This window comes from Macaca fascicularis, chromosome 4 (assembly GCF_037993035.2).
Source record: "Macaca fascicularis isolate 582-1 chromosome 4, T2T-MFA8v1.1".
In the NCBI taxonomy this organism is placed as follows: Eukaryota; Metazoa; Chordata; class Mammalia; order Primates; family Cercopithecidae; genus Macaca; species Macaca fascicularis.
The window spans coordinates 154,705,247-154,726,476 of record NC_088378.1 but is presented as its reverse complement, the minus strand read 5'-3'; the positions used below and the strand labels follow the sequence as shown (position 1 = coordinate 154,726,476).

Sequence of the window (21,230 nt, the reverse complement as noted above, 5' to 3'; positions counted from 1 at the left end):
CCAGGTGTTAATCAGCCCATTTTTGTTTCTACATCTGTGTGTGTAGAGCTCTGGAATAGAATTGTTAAGTCTGAGTGAGAAAAAGCATAGTGGGTTAAAGATGAATAAAACGAAGAGAACCCTCTTTCCTTGGCAGAATCTGCTTGTACATTTCTTGTGTGTGCTTGTCTCTCTTCTTCCTGCCTGGCCCATTGCAGAGAGTATTGGAAGTTTCCAATCACTGGTGGTACTCTATGCTCATCCTACCTCCTTTGCTGAAAGACAGCGTGGCAGCGCCCCTGCTGTCTGCCTACTACCCTGACTGTGTTGGCATGAGCCCCTCCTGCACCAGCACAAACCGCGCCGCTGCCACTGGCAATGGCAGCCCTGGGAAGCTGGAGCACTCCAAGGCCGCCCCCTCCGTGCACGGTGAGAGCCATTCCTGGGACTCCCTGCTTTCCATTCCCCACTCCCCTCCCTGGGGAATGTATGAGTAAGCAAAATGCAAAGGATTTTTTTAAATGTGCAGGCTGGGCACAGTGACTCATGCCTGTAATCCCAGCACTTTGGGTGGCCGAGGCAGGACGATCCCTTGAGGCCAGGAGTTCAAGACCGGTTTGGGCAACATAGCGAGACCTTATCTCTAAAAATAAATAAGTAGATAAAATTTATTTTTTAAAATGTATGTGACCTATGATATAAAGCCCCTCATTATTTCATGGAAATGGTTGTACTGTGGATCAGTCATATCATTTATGTATAGTGTGTGGTTAATTTTTCCTCAGTAATTTGGAAAACCTGCAACACTCTAATTATCTACAGGACTTAATGAGTGTTTATTTGGAAGTTGGATTGCTGTCTCGCTTAATGATAACATGAACTCTGACTTACCGGGAAAAAGTTTTCAACTACATGAACAGTCCTTTTTCCTCTGAGTCTTTCTGCCTCTAATTATTGCCATTGGTGATTCCAGAAAAATGACCTACTCTCAAAAAAAACTGCAGGGCAGGCATGCTTTTGATTATTTACTTTATTTTATTTTTTTTGAGATGGAGTCTCGCTCTGTCGCCCAGGCTGTAGTGCAGTGGCACGATCTCGGCTCACTACAACCTCCAGTTCCTGGGTTCAAGCGATTCTCCTGCCTCAGGCTCCCGAATAGCTGGGACTCCAAGCATGTGCCACTACACCTGGCTAATTGTTTTTTTTTTTTTTTTTTCATTTTGAGACAGTCTCACTCTGTCACCCAGGCTGGAGTGCAGTGGCACGATCTTGGCTCCCTGCAACCTCCTCCTCCCAGGTTCAAGTGATTCTCCTGCCTCAGTCTCTCGAGTAGCTGGGACTACAAGCACGTGCCACCACACCTGGCTAATTTTTATATTTTTAGTAGAAACGAGGTTTCATCATGTTGACCAGGCTGGTTTCAAACTCCTGACCTCAAGTGATCCACCCCCTTCGGCCTCCCAAAGTGCTGGGATTACAGACGTGAGCCACTGCATCCGGCCTGGTTATTTACTTTAAAGGCATCTTTAAAATTCTACATTCGAATTCTTGGTGTAGAAGCAAGAATTCTGGATTTCCTACACCTGGACAGGAACAAATGGCATTTTTGATTATGCAAATAGATTTTTGCACTGTGGTCCTGTCTTAAGGTTTTGTTTTTTGTTGTTGTTGTTTTTTACCAGTAACACTGAAATCTAGATGTGGTGGAAATCAAAGCTAAAGTGTAATTCCCAGGGTTGACGAAGATGTGATGAAGAGGCACTTGACTACTGTTAGGGAGAGTGTATGTTCACGAAGGAAGATTCGGCAGCGTGCATCAAAAACTGGAAAACAGAGACTCTTTGACCCAGCAGTGCTATTTCTAGGAATTTATCCTAAACAGCTAATCAAACGTAAACCCAGAGATTAGGTACAAAGAAATTTCTTTTCACATTGCTTGTAATGGTGAAGTAATTGGATGAAATTTAATGCCTAGCAATAGGGAAATGGTTAAATAATAAGAAAATATTATACAGCCATTGAATGCATATGTAGTGACACAGGAAAGTATTCATGATATTGTACACATTAAAAAGCAGGTTAGAAAACGACACTTTCATGACATTTTTTTCCAGTTTTGCAAAGGCAGATATCTATTATATGAATATTCTCCGTTAATAGACACAGAAATAAGGATAATGTATACCCCTAAATGTAACTCCACTACTGACATAATCAGGGGTTAGTGATTATTTACGTCTATGAACCTATTCATTTTATAGTCAGAAAAAAATGCCATAAAAGTTATTTTAGGCTGGGCACAGTGGCTCACGCCTGTAATCCCAGCACTTTGGGAGGCCGAGGTGGGCAGATCACTTGGTCAGGAGTTCGAGATCAGCCTGGCCAAAATGGTGAAACCCTGTCTTTACTAAAAAAGAAAACATAAAAAAATTAGCCAGGTGTGGTGGTGCATGCCTGAAATCCCAGCTACTGGGGAGGGTGAGGAAGGAGAATCGCTTGAACCTGGGAGGTGGAGGTTCCTGTGAGCTGAGATTGTGCCATTACACTCCAGCCTGGGTGACAGAGCAAGAGTCTGTCTCGAGAAAAAAAAAAAAAAAAGTTATTTTGAAAACGTATCTCCATGAGGAATGGGCATTCAATGGATACAGAGTTTGTCTTATAAGATGAAGAAGTTCCAGAGATCTATGGCACAGCAACATGAATGTACTTAACACTACTGAACTGTACACTTAAAAACAGATAAGAAGGCTGGGTGCGGTGGCTCATGCCTGTAATCTCAGCACTTTGGGAGGCTGAGGTGGGTGGATCACGAAGTCAGGAGATCAAGACCATCCTGGCTAACACAGTGAAACCCCATCTCTATTAAAAATACAAAAAAAAAAAAAAATTAGCTACTAAAAATACAAAAAAAAAAATTAGCTGGGTGCAGTGGCGGGCGCCTGTAGTCTCAGCTACTCGGGAGGCTGAGGCAGGAGAATGGCGTGAACCCAGGAGGCGGAGCTTGCAGTGAGCCGAGATCGCACCACTGAACTCCAACCTGGGCGACAGAGTGAGACTCCATCTCAAAAAAAAAAAAAAAAAAAAACCAGATACCTGGGCATGGTAGCTCATGCCTGTATTCCCAGCACTTTGGGAGGCTGAGATGGGTGGATCATTTGAAGCCAGTACCTTGAAACCAGCTTGGCCAACATGGTGAAACCCATAGCTACAAAAAATAGAAAAATTAGCCGGGTGTGGTGGCGAGCACCTGTAATCCCAGCTACTCAAGAAGCTGAGGCATGAGAATTGCTTGGACCTAGGAGATGGGAGATGGAGGTTACAGTGAGCTGAGATCAGACCACTGCACTCCAGCCTGGGCAACAGAGCAAGATTCTGTCTCAAAAAAAAAAAAAAAAAAAGTTGATAAATTTTATGGTATGCATTTTTTTTTACCACAATTAAAAATAAAAAAATTTTTCCATGCTATAGAAATTAAAGTTGAGAATACTGTGAAGAAAGAATGAGAAAAAAAATTATGTACGTTTTGTCTAACTGGGTGGAGGAAGCAAAGGTATTTATGTAGGGTAGACATGGAGCTTGTCTTGGCTTTTTGGTTTGCTTTTGCCCTTTAATTCTTCTGGATTTGGAAGTTACAGCTTGCGGGAGTTGCCCATTTGTGTTACCTATCAGTTCCAGGCATGAACCGATACTTCCAGCCTTTCTACCAGCCCAATGAGTGTGGCAAAGCCCTCTGTGTGAGGCCGGATGTGATGGAACTGGATGAGCTCTATGAGTTTCCAGAATATTCCCGAGACCCCACCATGTACCTGGCTTTGAGAAACCTCATCCTCGCACTGTGGTATACTAACTGCAAAGTAAGTAAGGGCATGTTAGCCAGTAGCACTGGACAGAGAAGGACCATGTTGAAAAGGAGGGAATACTTTATCTGGGGATGGACACTTTTACGCCAGGGTTTCTCAACCTTGGCTTTGTTGACAATTTGGGCAGATAATTGTTTGTAGTGGGGGCTGTCTTTGCACTGTAGGATATTTAGCAAGATCCCTGGCTTCTACCCACTAGATTCCAGGAACACTTCCCACCTGTGAAAACAAAGTATGTCTGTAGACATTTCCAAACGGGGACAGAATCACCCCTTGTTGAAAACCACTACTTTAGACCACAGATAGAATGCTGACTCTCCAGTGGTGAGTATAAGGTGCAAGGTTTGATCCGAGGAGTTCCAATGACAATGGCAAGAGGGAAAAACATCGAAGATTGAATTACAAATCCTTGAGGACAGGAATTTTTATTCACCCCGGCGTCCTAAATCAACCAAGACCAGTACTTTTCTTCTGTTGGGACTAAATAAATGTTAGGGCTGTCACACTGTACCCACCTTGAAAAAGGTGAAGATAAATTGTGGGGAGAATGGGAATACTAGCTAAAAACAAAAAACAAAGGGGCTGGGTGAAGTGGCTCATGTCTGTAATTCCAGCACTTTGGGAGGCTGAGGCAGGAGGATTGCTTGAGCCTAGGAGTTCAAGACCAGCCTGGGCAACATAATGAGACCCCCATCTCTACAAAAAATTAAAAAATTAGCCATGTGTGGTGGCACATGCCTGTAATCCTAGCTACTTAGGAGGCTGAGGTAGTAGGATGGTCTGAGCCTGGGAGGTCAAGGCTGCAGTAAGCCATGATTGCGTCACTGTACTCTAGCTTGGGTGACAGAATGAGACCCTGTTTCCAAAAAAAACCCACAAAGATTCTCTTGACCCTAGCATTTTTCTGATTTATTAATTTAATCAGCAATTTGAGTCATTGCTGAATTCAGAACATTGTGCAAGACTGCCAAAGTAATCTTAACTAAAGAAAGATATGCCAGTTTCACCATGGCATTTCACTGGATTAGAATCCAGAATGAAATGACATAGCCTGATTAAGTTATGGCTGTTAATGCGACTGTATGAATTATAGCCAGGTGAGTAGGCTGTGCAACTGATTTTCTGCCCAGTAGCCTTGAAATAGGTGCTCAGTAAACCAACTGAACAAAATTATGGTCAGAATTTCCTATAAATAAATTATAAAGAGTGGTGGTGTGTTCCTGTAGTCCCAGCTACTTGGGACACTGAGGCAGGAGGATCACTTGTGCCTAGGAGTTCAAGACCAGCCTGGGCAACATAGTGAGATCCCATCTCAAAAAAAAAAAAACCAAAAACACAACAAAGAAACAGCCTTGGATTCATTTTTCTTTTGGCCACATTTCTTTTTGTTTGACTTTGAAATTTGACTTATACAGGGGAAGAATCTTATAGCAGTCCTAAACTTACCTGGATCTATTTTAGTTTTTCGTAAGATAGAATTTATTGTGTATACTGGCCGGGCGCGGTGGCTCACACCTGTAATTCCAGCACTTTGGGAGGCTGAGTTGGGTGGATTACTTGAGGTCAGGAGTTCAAGACCAGCCTGGCCAACGTGATGAAACCCCGTCTCTACTAAAAATACAAAGAATTAGCTGGGGGTGGTGCCAGGTGGCCTTTAATCCCAGCTACTTGGGAGGCTGAGGCAGGAGAATCGCCTGAACCTGGGAGGCGGAGGCTGCAGTGAGCTGAAATTGTGCCACTGCACTCCAGCCTGGGCAACAAGAACGAAACTCCGTCAAAAAAAAAAAAAAAAGAATTTACCGTATATACTTAATATTAGAGTGGGAAAACATAAATATATTTGGTTTAAAAGAATCAAAGACTTTGAAATGTGTGCTTTCTTTTTTTTTTTTTTTCTGAGACATGGACTTGTTCTGTTGCCCAGGCTGGAGTACAGTGGCACCATCACAGCTCAGTACAGCAGCCTCGCCTTCCCAGTCTCAGGTGATTCTCTCATCTTAGTCTTCTGAGTATTTGGGACCACAGGCACGTGCCACCATGCACAGCTAATTTTTTTGTAGGATGGGATCTTGCTATGTTGCCCAGGCTGTTCTCAAACTTCTGGGCTTAAACAATCTTCCTGGCTTGGCCTCCCAGAGTGCTGGAATTACAGGCCTGAGCCACCACACCTGGCCTTGAAATGATTCTTGTTAAACTTCATGAATACAAACAAATGTATTATCTTCTGCAGCAATCCAAGCCGGTGTTGTATGTGTTATTTCTTGAATATTCGGTTCTGATGGAGCTGGGGATTGGTGACAAGGGGCAGAGGAGAGGCCTGGGGTGGGAGTTGCTTGGTGCCTGTTCTTGCTTCCTGACGCTGGGTGGAGGTAGTGGCATCATTACTCTTGAGTCTTTGAAACAGATCAAGGCCATGCCAAGGCTAGGTGAGCAGAGAAAGATGGTGTCTTTTTTTTTTTTAGATGGAGTTTTGCTCTCGTTGCCCAGGCTGGAGGGCAATGGTGCGATCTTGGCTCACCGCAACCTCCACTTCCTGGGTTCAAGCGATTCTCCTGCCTCAGCTTCCTGAGTATCTGGGATTACAGGTGTGCACCAACACACCTGGCTAATTTTTTTGTGTTTTTAGTAGAGACAGGGTTTCACCGTGTTAGCCAGGCTGGTCTCTAACTCCTGACCTCAAGTGATCCACCTGCCTCGGCCTCTCAAAGTGCTGGGATTACAGGTGTACGCTACCACGCCCAGCTAAATTTTTTGTGTTTTTAGTAGAGATGGGGTTTCACCATGTTGGCCAGGCTGGTCTCGAACTCCTGACCTCAGGTGATCCACCCGCCTTGGCCTCTCAAAGGGCTGGGATTACGTGCTGTAAAGGCATGAGCCACCATGCCCGTGCCCCCGTCCCCCGAATCTTATCAGTCACAAGAATCCAGCTTTTTCTGTGGTCAGTAGTATCAGCAGCCTGGATTTCTGTAGTGGCCTTTGTTGAGTCAGGAGTGTGATGTGCTCTCCCCCCATGCACCTGCTGCAGTCGTTCTTGCTCAGGGAAGACCGACATGATAAAGTGTAAATCGCCGTATCTTCCTGTTGTCTCCTCCTCCTGCTTTTTCCCCACTGGGGAAACCTCCCTTTGTTCTTACTGTCTTAGTGATAAGTGATGGATTTGAATTACCCAGAGAGATTTTTATTATTATTATGGTTAAGTACTCATAACATTTATTTGTTTTAAATGGAGAAAAGGTCTCGCTATGTTGCACAGGCTAGTCTCAAAGTTTTGGGCTCAAGTGATGCTCCTGCCTCAGCCTCCCAAAGTGGTGGGATTACAGGCATGAGCCACTGTGCCCAGCCCCATTCCATCTTAACCATAGTAAAATTTACAGCTCAGTGGCATTAAATACATTTATAATGTATAACCATCACCGTTATCTGGTTCTAGAACTTTCTCATTATCCCAAGAGGGAACCCGATACCAATTAAACAGTCTGTTCTCATTTTCTCCTGTTCTCAGCCCCTGGCAACCACAGATCTACTGTCTGTCTGTATAGATTGTGGTAGATATTTCCAGTAAATGGAAGCATATAATATGTGGCCTTTGGTGACTGGCTTCTTTCGCTTGGCATCATGTTTTCAAGGTTTATCCGTGTTTTAGCACATGTCAGAACTTCACTCACTTTTATAGCTGAGTAATATTTCATTGTACACATCACATTTTGTTTACCCGTTCATCCATTGATGGGCATTTGAATCGTTTCCTCCTTTTCCCTATTTGAATACTGCCGCTGTGAACATTTTGTTTGAACGTCTGTTTTCAGTTCTTTTTGGTATATACTAAGGATTGGAATTACTGGGTCATAAAGTATTTTAGGTTAAACCTTTTGAGGAACCAAAAAAAGTTTAAAAAATTAATTGGTTTGCTTTTTAAATTGAGAAACACTGTATATGTTTATCATGTACAATCTGATGTTTTGAAATACACACATATATATGTTGTGGCCAGGCGCGGTGGCTCACGCCTCTAATCGCAGCACTTTGGGAGGCCAAGGTGGGTGGTTTACCTGAGGTCAGAAGTTTGAGACCAGCCTGGCCAACATGGTGAAATCCTGTCTGTACTAAAAATACAAAAAATTATCCGGGCTTGGTGGCAGGCGCCTGTAGTCCCAGCTACTTGGGAGGCTGAGGCAGGAGAATTGCTTGAACCCAGGAGGTGAAGGTTGCAGTGAGCTGGGATCGTGCCACTGTACTCCAGCCTGGTGACAGAGCGAAACTCCATCTCAAAAAAAAAAAGAAAATATATATACATTGTGGAATAGCTAAATTGATGTAATTAACATATGCCTTATATCATATACTTACCTTTTTTTTGGTCTCTGGGAACTTAAAAATCTCTCCATGATATTCAAGTATATAATACATTGTTATTAACGATGTATTGTAATTACCATATTGTAAAATGGATCTCCTGAAATTATTCCTTTTGTCTAAACTGAAATTTTGTGTCCTTTGACCAACATCTCCCCGCTATTCCCCCTCCCCTCAGCTCCTGCTAATGCCTGTTCTACTTTCTGCTTCTGTGAGTTGGACGTTTTTAGATTCCACGTGTGTACGTGAGATCACGCAGTATTTGTCTGTGTCTGGTTTATTTCACTTAATGTCCTTCTGGTTCAACCATGTTGTTGCAAATGACAGGACTTCCTTTTTTTCTTTTAAGGCTGACTAGTATTCCATTGTGTGGATATAGCACATTTTCTTTATTCATCCATCAATGGCCTCTAGGTTGATTCCATATCTTGGCAGTTGTGATAATGCTGCAGTGAACATGGGAGTGCACATCTTTCTTTGACGTGCTGATTCATTTTATTTGACTACCCCGCAGTGGGGTTGCTGGATCATACGGTAGTTTTACTTTTAGTTTTTTGAGATACCTCCATACTGTTTTCCATAATGACTGTACTAATGTACATTCCACTAACAGTGAATAAGGGTTCTTTTTTCTCTTCATCATTTGTTACCTTTTGTCTTTTTTGATAATAGCCATTTTAACAGCTATGAGGTGATTTTCATTGTGGCTTTAATTTGCTTCCTTGATGATTAGTGGTGGTGAGCAGTTTTTCATATATACTTGGCCTTTTGTACCTTTGGGTTCCACATCTTGAAAATATTTGGGGCTGGGCGCAGTGGCTCACGCCCGTAATCCCAGCACTTTGGGAGGCCGAGGCAGGTGGATCACAAGGTCAGGAGATCGAGACCACGGTGAAACCTCATCTCTACGAAAAATACAAAAAATTAGCCGGGCGCGGCGGCAGGTGCCTGTAGTCCCAGCTGCTCGGGAGGCTGAGGCAGGAGAATGGCGTGAACCCAGGAGACGGAGCTGGCAGTGAGCCGAGATCACGCCACTGCACTCCAGCGGGGGGGGGACAGAGTGAGACTCCGTCTCAAAAAAAAAAAAAAAAAAGAAAAAAAAAAAAATATTTGGGGAAAAAAATGGATGGTTGCATCTCCACTAAACGCTATACAGACTTTCCTTGTCATTATTTCTACACAATATTATGTAACAGCTATTTACATAGCATTTACATTGTTTTAGGTATTATAAGTGATCTAGAGATAGCGTAAAGTATGCTGGAGTCTGTGCATAGATTATATGTAAACACTGTCATTTTATATAAGGGACTTGAGAATCTATGGATTTTGGTCTTCTTAGGAGGGTTCTAGAACCAATCTCCTTCTGGAAACCAGGGAGGACTGTTCCTGTTGGCCATTTGAGCATCTACTTTGGAGAAATGTTGATTCACATCTTTTACTTGTCTTTTAAATGGATTGTTTTCCTGCTATTGTTTGAATTCCTTGGGACTTTTTTTAAAAAGCAGTTTGGTTTTATTTCCAAACACAGGAAGCTCTTACTCCTCAGAAATGTATTCCTCACATCATCGTGCGGGGTCTCGTGCGTATTCGATGCGTTCAGGAAGTGGAGAGGATACTGTATTTTATGACCAGAAAAGGTCTCATCAACACTGGAGTTCTCAGCGTGGGAGCCGACCAGTATCTTCTCCCTAAGGACTACCACAATGTAGGTGATTGTAGCTTTAGTGATAGCCTTGCCATTGATCAGGACAAACGCTAGTCTATTGCTGTTAATAAATATAGTAAAAGCCACATCATCACCATAAAACTTACAGAAGCAAGGCTTTCGCAGAATGTGTTTCTCCTGAAAGGTGACTATCAAGCACTCTTTCCTGAGATTGTAGGGGAAAAGGAAAGGGAGTAATAAGACAAGTGCCACCACATTCTTTTTGAAAATAACTTTCTAAGGACATCAAAGAAATGTAAATGAACGAATTTGCTCTGCAGTTCCAGAACAACTAAAACAGGACGTTGTTATCATCTGCTCTAATTGGAATTTTGTTTCTTTTCTTTTTAAGAAATCAGTCATCATTATCGGGGCTGGTCCAGCAGGATTAGCAGCTGCTAGGCAACTGCATAACTTTGGAATTAAGGTAGGATTTTGGGGACATGGAGTTAGAACAGATGGTTGGCTGCTCCTTTTGGTCCAAATTTCTAAGATTTAGAAACCAGTTCCTATTTTTATTGAAGAATACTAAATATATTATATGTTTATATTAGGTCCTAGAAAAGTTATAAAACTTGAAACTGATTTCATAAGGAAAGGTAAATAGAAATTCTCACAGCTTTGGAGATAATTTTAGACTCTAATGAGCAAGTCAGAAGAAATTCTAACTCGGCATCAAAGTAGAAATTCTGTTTTTTGAGACAGAGTCTTGCTCTGTCGCCCAGGCTAGAGTGCAGCAGTGCGATCTCAGCTCACTGCAACCTCCTCCTCCTGGGTTTCAAGATGGGATTACAGCTGTGTGCCATCATGCCCAGCTAATTTTTGTATTTTTAGTAAAGCAGGGTTTCACTATGTTGGCCAGGCCGGTCTTGAACTCTTGACCTCAAGTGATCTGCTTGTCTTGGCCTCCCAAAGTGCTGGGATTACAGACGTGAGCCACTGCGCCTGGCCAAAGTAGAAATTCTTGACAGGTTATTGTTCACACAATAGAAATGATGAGAAAAGCCTGTTTCCGCAGTAGTTTGAGACAGCAAAAAGTGCTGGATATTCACTGTTTCTCCTGTAAAATTTTCTGAAATACTCAGTTCTAAGTTTTTTTTGTTTTTTAAATCTAATTATTTATTTTGAGACAGTGTTATGAGACTGGCTAATTTTTGTATTTTTGGTAGAGACAGGGTTTCACCATGTTGGCAAGGATGGTCTCAAACTCCTCAGTTCAAGCGATCTGCCTGCCTTGGCCTCCCAAAGTGCTGGGATTACAGGCATGAACCACCGTGCCCGGCCTCCAGTTAAATTTTTTTATGCCTGTCAAAAACGCCCTTTGCGGAGCTTGCAGTGCGCTGAGATTGCACTACTGCACTCCAGCCTGGGCGACAGAGTGAGACTCCATCTCAAAAAAAAAAAAAAAAAAAAAAAGGAAAAGAAACGCCCTTTGAATCTCAGACATGACCCACTGCTCCGGGCCTAGCACATGTTTCAGTTGATTGTTTATTTCAGTGTTAGATATTTGGGCCAAGGTTATTTGAGTTTTACTTGGGAAACCTACAGATTATATTACAAGGAAGGTTATTAAAATCCAAAATCGAGGGAGTCTGGTCTTTAACGTTCAGCTCTCCTCTTACACTAAAAAGAAACTAGAAATGGGCTGGGCACAGTGGCTCAGTGCCTGTAGTCCCAGCACTTTGGGTGGCCAAGGTGAACAGATCGCTTGAGCTCAGGAGTTTGAGATCAGCCTGGGCAACATGGCAAAACCCTGTCTTTACCGGAAAAAAAAAAAAAAAAAGCAAAAAGAAAACTGACCGGGCATGGTGGTATGCACCTGTGGCCCCAGGTACTCAAGAGGCTGAGGTGGGAGGATCTCTTGAGTCAAGGAGGCGGAGGTTGCAGTGAGCCGAGATCTAGCCACTGCACTCCAGTCTGGGTGACAGAGTGGGATCCCAACTCAAAAAAAAAAAAAAACACAAAACCAGAAAGAAAAACTAGAAATGGATGGTTCTGTGTAAAATTGAAGTCAGAGAAAGAGGGTAGAACTACAAGGTGCAGCCTTCCTAGTTAGAGAAAGTGAAGAATTTATGTTTGAGAAAGCAGTTTGGAGAATCAATATTACTTTCTGCCCCATCCCCAAGTGATGGGGGAGATCCCCAGGAGGCCCTTCATTCCCCACATGGGTGGGAAATAGATTCCTCTGAGTAGCCTGAAAGATGGTTAACTTGGGGAACCTCTCCTTGAGAATTTCAAGTAGTTTCTAGAGATCCAGAAGTGAAAGACTGGCCTTGTGATGAATAGGACTCACGTTTTCAGGTGATGCAACTCAGGGAATGTGGCACTTGGAATTCCAGGGCTGCAGGTGAGGCACTGCCTATGCACCCAAGAGCAGCTTCTCATGCCACCAGCATTAGAAATTTGGTGGCAATAAAATAGCCTGGGTATGAGACAAACCTCATTAGGCCAAGCCCATGAGGTCATATTTATATGGAGTGGCATACTTTTTTTAAAAAAATAATATATCTTAGGGAAGTTAAGGCTTATTCGCAGTGCTAAAGGAATTTTGCTACGTAGATATTTCTTAGGAAAAATCACCTAAAGAAGTTTTTAACTGCTTCTTAACTTATGGAATACTATTTTATAAAAAGCTTTCAAAGTACATTTCATGTACTAGTTCATTAAATCTTTTTGTTTTTTTGAGACAAAGTCTCGCTCTGTTGCCCAGGCTGGAGTGCAGTGGCGTAATCTCTGCTCACTGCAGCCTCCACCTCCTGGGTTCAAGTGATTCTTGTGCCTCAGCCACCTGAATAGCTGGGATTACAGGTGTGTGTCACCACGCCAGACTAATTTATTTCTGGTAGAGACGGGGTTTTGTGATGTTGGCCAAACTGGCCACAAACTCTTGGCCTTATGTGATCCTCCTGCCTCTGCCTTGCGAAGTACTGGTATTTCAGGCGTGAGCCATCTCATCTGTCCTAGTTCATCAAATCTTATTATCTGGTTTGAGTGATTCTTTCAACAGACCACTCAGTTTTTCCTTGCTAGAGTCTAGACGGATTGTTTTGAACATCTGTTTTGGCTTCTGTTCACACTGCCTGCTTTTTAAAGTTGTTTTCGTAGAAATATTTTGAATTAACTAAATATAGAGGCTATTTAACAGTGTCCTTCTACATTTTTATAATACTGTGTCTGATATAACTCTTGTGTCCTATTTAGCTTCCCTGACTGTCTGTCTTTTTAGGTGACTGTCCTGGAAGCCAAAGACAGAATTGGAGGCCGAGTCTGGGATGACAAATCTTTTAAAGGCGTCACAGTGGGAAGAGGAGCTCAAATTGTTAATGGGTGTATTAACAACCCAGTAGCATTAATGTGTGAGCAAGTGAGTTTCTTTTAGCTTTGTGTTGTAGATAAAGGAAAGAAAAACAGTTTCAATTTGCTTGCGTGCAGTATTAATATGCTTCTAAAGTAAATTACATACAACAGCCCCCTCATCTCCTCTGCAAAGTAGTAAGAATTACACTTCTGCCTTTCTGAGAAGGTAGAACTAGAGGATGTAAAAGACTTTTTTCCTTTTTCTAAGCTCTTTAATTTCATTTCCTTGTTATTTGCAGGTCACTTGGTTAGCTCGTAATTTTAGGGTTGCCGGATTTAGCATATAAAAATATAGAATTCTCAATTAAATTTCACTTTCAGATAAACAAGTAATTTTTTACCCAAGTATTTCCCAGTATTATGTGCAATATTTACATGCAATATTTGGGACATACTTAAAAAATTATGTATTACTAATCTGAACGTCATATTTAATGAGGCAGCCTGTCTTTAATCTGGCAGTCTTACAGAGTTTATTTGAAGAGTTGGTGGGCCCAAGGCTTTTTCTGAAATGTTTATTGATGGTCAATTCAGTTTCAGCTTCTGCTGTGAGTGTTTGTGTGTTTGTGTGTTCATTTACATGAGGGTCCACAGAAGAGAGAGAATGTTCGAGCAAGGACAGGCAGTGTCTAGCATCTGAAACATTAGCCAAAAAGTTACAGTGGGCGTGGCGTGGGAGCTGTTGCTGCCCCTCTCACATTCTCATCAAATAAAATCTTGTAGATTTCACACTTTTTTTTTTCACTGCCTGCCTTTGCTGCCATTCCCCGTGAAGCATATTTAGCTTTATTTTTGAGAGGTATTAGCCCATTTTCTCCATGAGAGCTCTGTCTGATGTTCAGCTTAGAACCTGTAAATATTTTTTTCCAGGAAAAATTTTCACCTTCTTATTCTTATTATTTTGAAGCTTGGCATCAGCATGCATAAATTTGGAGAAAGATGTGACTTAATTCAGGAAGGTGGAAGAATAACTGACCCCACTATTGACAAGCGCATGGATTTTCATTTTAATGCTCTCTTGGATGTTGTCTCTGAGTGGAGAAAGGATAAGACTCAGCTCCAAGATGTCCCTTTAGGAGGTATGGGGAGAACGGTGTTCTGATTGTTCCATCTCAGTTTCGTTGTTACCTAAGCTTCATCAGCAGTGGCATCGTTCATTTGCTAGGTCGGATGTCAGCAACAGGGAAGCTCTCCTGAGCACTTCTTTTGGACTGATGGATTCTCCAAGTTCTCAGGGGAGAAGAACTTTTTTTAGGGAGCCTTAGATGCTTGCATTGTGTACACACACACACAGACCTTACTTTACACAATAGCTGGTGTTTTACAAAATTACCTACATGTCTAATTTTAAATTTCCCAGAGTAGCTTACTTTTATGGAAACATGTGGTAAGCCCTGTGTGATAAATCATCACCTCGTAATGTCTTTTCTAGATAAGGGTTTCTGTGTGCCAGGATTTCTTTTTGTTGAACAGTGAGTTAAGGTTTTTTCCAGTATATTTTAAGAATGCCAGAGTATTACAGTTTAAGAATTTTAATCCATTAGGCGCAGTGGCTCACACCTGTAATCCGGGCATTTGGGAGGCCAAGCGGGGAAGATCACTTGAGCCCAGGAGTTCAAGACCAGCCTGGGCAACATAGTGAGCCTTGTGTCTACAAAAAAAAAAAAAAAAAAAAGGCAAGCATGGTGGTGTGTGTCTGTAGTCCCAGATACTTGGGAGGCTGAGGTGGAAGGATAGCTTGAGCTGAAGAGGTTGAGGTTCTGGTGAGCTGTGATCCCACCACTGCACTCCAGCCTGGGCAAGAAAGCAAGACCCTAGTTCAAAAAAAAAAAATTTAATTCAAAATCTTTTGGCTTTTGTACTTAAATGGGCAATGTTAGGCACAACTCTTTAGAAAAGTTGACCACCCATAGTGGCTCATTTTCACAAGGGTGCCAGCTGAAATTTCACTGTATTGCTTCTTAAATTGGTATTTATTTGGCCTACAATTTTGTGACCTGAATGTATTCACTTGTAGTTATTGGAGGCATATTGGAATTTCTTGTAGTGTGAACATTTGAACTCAGTTTGCAAGGTGTTCATTTGCTTCAACTATATGTTTCTTTGCAAGAGCTCTCAATTCTTCAGGCTGATGTACAGTTCATCTCTGTTTGGGGTAAACTTCTTAGTAGCAAGGACTATCTGTCTCTTCTTTTTCTCTTTTCCCTCCCCCTCTACTGTGGCAACCCACCACCTCTAAGAGATCTACACTGTAATTGTCCTTAGTCAGTTTTGACTGATATACTATAAGAGAACATTTTCAGAAATATACTCCCATCAACAGGGATCATTTAATCAAATGTTATAGTGTCCAGACTAATTCGTAGGTTGTTAAATGTTCTGGAGTTGAGAACAGTTGTTAGGCTAACTGGCAGGATATTCTCAGGACTTGGTTAGTGTTTTGTACCTGTGTTGCAGTTACTGACTGGAGTTTTCGTTGCATTTCTTTCAGTGTCACCCAATAAAAATGTTTAATGATAATGCTTTGCCTTACCCTTACCTAGAACAAGCTGTAGGCCAGGCATGGTGGTGCGCACCTGTAATCCCAGCTACTTAGGAGGTGAGAGGATCGCTTGAGTCCGGGAGTTAAAGACCGCGGTGAGCTATGATCTTGCCACTGCACCGCAGCCTGGGTGACAGAGTGAGACACTGTCTCACAAACAAAACAAATAAAAAACCCAAGTTGTTAAGGCAGGCTCAGCAATTCTTACTGGGTAAGGAGGTATTTCATCTTACCAGTAGCTTGTTTAAAAGCTTTGGTAACAGTGCACACACACCTCTGTGTAAGGCTATAGTTACATCCTGCCTGTTAGTATCTTAGCTGTCTGAGATCTCATCTCACCATCACAAAGCTGGGGAAACTCGAATCTATATACTAAGGGACTAGATTTCATTTCAGAAAGCATGTGCACTAAAGCTATTTTAAATATTATTTACATAACATTCACACTGGGCTGGGCGTAGGGGCTCATGCCTGTAATCCCAGCACATTGGGAGGCCAAGGCGGGTGGACCACCTGAGGTCAGGAGTTCGAGACCAGCCTGGCTAACATGGTGAAACCCTGTCTGTACTAATAATACAAAAATCAGTTGGGCATGGGTGGCGCATGCCTGTAATCCCAGGTACTTGGGAGGCTGAGACAGGAGAATCGCTTGTACCTGGGAGGCAGAGGTTGCAGTGAGCCAAAATTGGCCCATTGCACTTCAGTCTGGATGACAAGCGAAACTCCGTCTCCAAAAAAAAAAAAAAAAAAAAAAAAGAATCACATTGCGGCCTCTCTCAGTCTGTTTATATTTAATTTTATGTACTATCTTAGCAATCTTGGTTCCCCGCCCACCCCCTCCACAAAACCAACAGGAATGTAGAAACTGCACATCAGGAAGTAGGGATGGGACTTCTACAAAAGTCACAGAAAGTGGCACAGAGCCCAGGGGTCTGGGAGTGACAAAGCGAGGCACAAATCTAGAGGTCTCTTGGGTTTCCCCGTGTTACAATCTAGTGCAAGAACTGAACATTTTGATGAAAGCCTTGAGCTGTTCTAAAAAACTTTTTTGAAGTAACTGATACCTCAGTTCTGCTTCTAGTCAGACAAGTGTGTGACACTCTATAAACTTGGGGGCCAGGCCTGGTGGCTCACACCTGTAATCCCAGCACTTTGGGAGGCTGAGGTGGGTGGATTTCTTGAGCTCAGAAGTTTGAGTCCAGCCTGGGCAACCCGTCTCTAGCTGGGAATGGTGGCAGTTGCCTGTGGTCACAGCTACTTGGGAGGCTGAGGTGGGAGGATTGGTGGAGCCCAGGAAGTTGAGGCTGCAGTGAGTCAGAATGGCGCCACTGCACTCCAGCCTGGGTGACAGAGTGAGACTCTGTCTCGGGAAAAAAAAAAACAAAAAAGAAAAAAACACCAGAAAAAGACACTTGGAGTCTGTGATGCATGTTTTGGATGGTTGTCATCACTGGAACAGCTGTAAGGAAGTAACCTGGACTGAGATGCTGAGAATTAGTCAGACATGAAGCCAGAACCCTCTTCCAGCCCTGCTGCAAAGGAATGTAAGACAATAATGACATCACATGGCTGTGTCCATGCAGTTACAAGGTCCGGTTGAGTGGGACAGACAAGGGCTGGAGTTGATGACAGGGAGAAATTCTGGAGGCTTGCCATGGCCCATTGATGCCGGATCATAAAGAATGGATGGGATTGGGTGGGAGAAGGCATTCCTGTGAAGGAGAGTAGGAGGTCTCAGACCCTGCAGGGTAGGAATTTACCAGGAAAAAGATTCAAAGCAGCACAGCAGAGCCTGTGAGTGGGCAGATAGTAGCTGCTCCCTTCGGAAAGGTTAAAATATGTGCTAGCTTTGCCTGGCTGTTGTTGGGGAATTTGTTACATAGGCAGCCAGTAGTTGTAGATATGGAGGCAGAGGGCTGACAGCATACGAGCCCATAATGGAATATTCTTATTTGGGACAGACTGTAGCCAGTAGGTTACAGGTCTCTTAGTTGAGGTGAGATGTTGTAAGCATTGACTTTAAGGTGATGGCAGCAGGACCAGAAAGAGAATGGTAACTTCTGTGTGTGTGCATGTACATCTATGTGTGGGGACACTTTTTCTGTATCTTGAGCAAAAGAGGAAACCGTTTCTCAACTAAGCAAAATTGAGACGTTTCTGAAGATATAGAACTTACATATTTTTGTTACTGGTTAAGAGAAACTTTCTCTTCCTGAGAGAAATGGACCTTGTCAAGAGATCTTTTCCCCTCTGACTTTACTTGGGAAAAGACTTTGGAAGTTTTGGGTGTTGCTGGGTGACAGAGGTTGAAAGCAAAGGAGAAGGAATTGGAGAATCTCATTACAGCTGTTTTTTTTTCTGCTTTGATCCATTCCCATTACAGAAAAGATAGAAGAGATCTACAAGGCATTTATTAAGGAATCTGGTATCCAGTTCAGCGAGCTGGAGGGACAGGTGCTTCAGTTCCATCTCAGTAACCTGGAGTATGCCTGTGGCAGCAACCTCCACCAGGTGCGGTTGAGTTTTGTGAAAGGTGTGCTCTGAAAATACTTGGTTTAGGCCAGGCGCGGTGGCTCACGCCTGTAATCGCAGCACTTTGGGAGGCTGAGGTGGGCGGATCATGAGGTCAGGGGATCGAGACCATCCTGGCCAACATGCTGAAACCCCGTCTCTACTAAAATACAAAAAGTTAGCTGGGCGTGGTGGTGCACGCTTGTAGTCCCAGCTACTTGGGAGGCTGAGGCAGGGGAATTGCTTGAACCCGGGAGGCGGAGGTCGCAGTGAGCCAAGATCATGCCACTGCACTCCAGCCTGGAGTCTCAAAAATTAAAAAAAAAAAAAGAGAGAGAGTACTTGTTTGTGTGTATGTGTATGTGTTTTGTGTGTCAAAATATTGAATTTGCGCTGGTTTGGATAAACAGGAAAGAATGGTTCTGCTTAAAAGTTTGAAAACCATGACTTCTGAGCATATTAACCCTATAGTGGTTTTGGTTGTTTTTTCAACTTTTTTTTTTGAAGCAAGAGAAACTCCTCTTCAGATAATGCTTGTGAAAGAAGCTCAATACATAAAAACAAAGGAAGAGGCTGGATGCAGTGGCTCACCTCTGTAATCCTAGCACTTTGAGAGGCCAAGGCATGTGGATTGGTTGAGCCCGGGAGTTTAAGACCACCTTGGACAACATGGCAAAACTCTGTCTCTACAAAAAAAAAAAAAAAGCTGGGCTTGGTGGCATGTGCCTGTAGTCTCAGCTACGTGGGAGGCTGAGGTGGGATTGCTTGATTCCAGGAGATTAGAGGTGCAGTTAGCTGTGATGGTGCTGCCACACTCCTGCCTGGGTGCTAGAGTGAGACCCTGTCTTGGGGAAAAAAAGAAGAAATCAATCACTCCAAAGGACGGAGGGCTACGGGGCTGAATCAGAGCAGGGTCTCTTATTTTGTTCTTATTTTTTGTGGAGATGGGGTCTTACTATGTTCCCTAGTCTGATCTTGAACTCCTGGCTTCAAGTGATCCTCCTGCCTCGGCCTCCCAAAATGCTGGGATTACAGGCGTGAGCCGCTGCACCAGGACTTGGTCTCTTTAACTACCCTCCTTTCCCTGACCTCTGCAGAGGGCCTTGTGTCATTTCTGTGGAACCTTGGAGTCTAAAACAAAACACTGCTCTCAAGAAGCCAACATAGAGTATCCTTGCAAGTCTGGTCTGTTTACCTTGTTAAAGTCAATTTAAGCTTGCCTGACTCATTTAACCAACTGTGAACTTAATACTCCAGTATTCTGTATTTTGAATAGAACTCCACGGATGATTTCAGAGGCCCCTTTGGGACCTCTCCATTTCTGCTTGGTTTTGCATTGTGATTGGAATCGTGCTATTTTCCAAAATCGTGCTGGGTTTCTACTCTGTAGAGCTTCCATGTTGAGGACAGATAGCATATTTATAAATGTTGATCAAATACAGTTTTACCCTCATAGAATTCTACTTTGCCAGAGTTGTCAATACATAAAATCACCTTCTGTTGTTATCAAGGAGTGGTACCCATGCCCAAGTCATATAGACCTTTTGTTCTCAAATAAACTTTCCTCCAATAAAATTATCAAGATTTCCTCCCTGCAATGGTGGTCTCTGCCTGGGCTGGTCTGCCCATCTCCTGCCCTCCTGCCTTGGTGACTGTTCCCACCTGGAGCTCCTCGTATTGGCCCTCAGGCACAGGCGCAAGGATTTACACAGCTGTGTCCCCGACCTCTCGTTTCCCAGGTATCTGCTCGCTCCTGGGACCACAATGAGTTCTTTGCCCAGTTTGCTGGTGACCACACTCTGCTAACTCCCGGGTACTCGGTGATAATTGAAAAACTGGCAGAAGGGCTAGACATTCGACTCAAATCTCCAGTGAGTATCAACTGCTGGGAGGCTCTGGCTCTGCCTTGTTTGGGGAGGATGTGAAGTTCTGAGCATGCGGCTCACGCAGGAGAGTGGGGCTGGCTTTGGTGTTTAGCCAGGGTCTGGAAGTGCTTTTGTGGCTCATTCGTAGCCTGTTTAGCATTATCCATGTCAGTGAGGCAGCTGCTGCTGCTTGGAAACCGTAGTGGCCCCAGTGCATTTCTATTAAGAAGTTATTCAAATTGCTCACAACCTTCCTAACCCAGTGCAGTTATTTTCACTTTAAAATTTTCCCTCCAAATCTTTGTCTTCGTGCATTTGTATTGTGTGCTATTGTAATCATGGGGGTGATAACTTATCTGTATTTCCCTTCACACCATATTATAACTATTTTCTATATTCTGACCCAGTATTTATTTTGTATATTCTGACCTAACTCCCTGAGTTCAGCTATAACAATTGTTTAGATCTCTGAATGCCAGGAAAAGATTCCACTTAGCCTTGGAGATGTAAATTCATGTCATATGAGAATCGGAAAGGATCCTGGATCCCGTGGTTCCATCCCTCACTTTTTGTCATAATTGCTTTTTGGGCAGGTGCAGAGTGTTGATTATTCTGGAGATGAAGTGCAGGTCACCACTACAGATGGCACAGGGTATTCTGCACAAAAGGTAAGAGCTCGGGCAGTACAAGGGTGGGTAGAAACCCTTGCTGCCAGGGGCTCGGAGGGAAGGAGAAATCTTTCCCATCAAGGAGTTTGCCTTTGGGAATCTGCCTGGAGCCTTGTTGGATTTCTGGTAAGTTATGTATCTCCACTTAATAGTGTGTAGATACGCAAAGCTGACTTCATTGCTCTAACACTGGATAGATGCATGGCAGATGGAATTCTGAACTGCATTCCTTGAGGTGAGTTCTAGAGCACGTTAGTCCTGAGAGTTGAACAAGAAAAAACATTCCTTGGTCAAATAGGTTTGGCAAGGCCAAGTAAGTTTGGGAAGTATTATATATGATACTCTACTTTTAGAGTTAAATAGGAGTTGTATAGGGTTAAATAGAAA

General features: G+C 43.1%; 1 protein-coding gene across 6 annotated transcripts in view; it reads left to right on the top strand.

Moving 5' to 3' along the window:
* Positions 1 to 21,230, top strand: part of KDM1B (lysine demethylase 1B) — a 67,126-nt gene that overhangs the window by 30,449 nt on the left and 15,447 nt on the right. For 3 of the 6 annotated variants that reach the window (XM_005553943.5, XM_045390544.3, XM_065544375.2), the window contains exons 9-17: positions 198 to 408; positions 3,649 to 3,833; positions 9,724 to 9,900; positions 10,253 to 10,327; positions 13,127 to 13,264; positions 14,165 to 14,336; positions 18,183 to 18,310; positions 20,050 to 20,181; positions 20,769 to 20,843. In XM_005553943.5, the coding sequence (XP_005554000.1) occupies positions 198 to 408; positions 3,649 to 3,833; positions 9,724 to 9,900; positions 10,253 to 10,327; positions 13,127 to 13,264; positions 14,165 to 14,336; positions 18,183 to 18,310; positions 20,050 to 20,181; positions 20,769 to 20,843 (1,293 nt within the window). The remainder of the gene's footprint in view (positions 1 to 197; positions 409 to 3,648; positions 3,834 to 9,723; positions 9,901 to 10,252; positions 10,328 to 13,126; positions 13,265 to 14,164; positions 14,337 to 18,182; positions 18,311 to 20,049; positions 20,182 to 20,768; positions 20,844 to 21,230) is intronic. The other 3 variants (XR_012434215.1, XR_012434216.1, XM_015449860.4) reach the window with 2 other exon arrangements.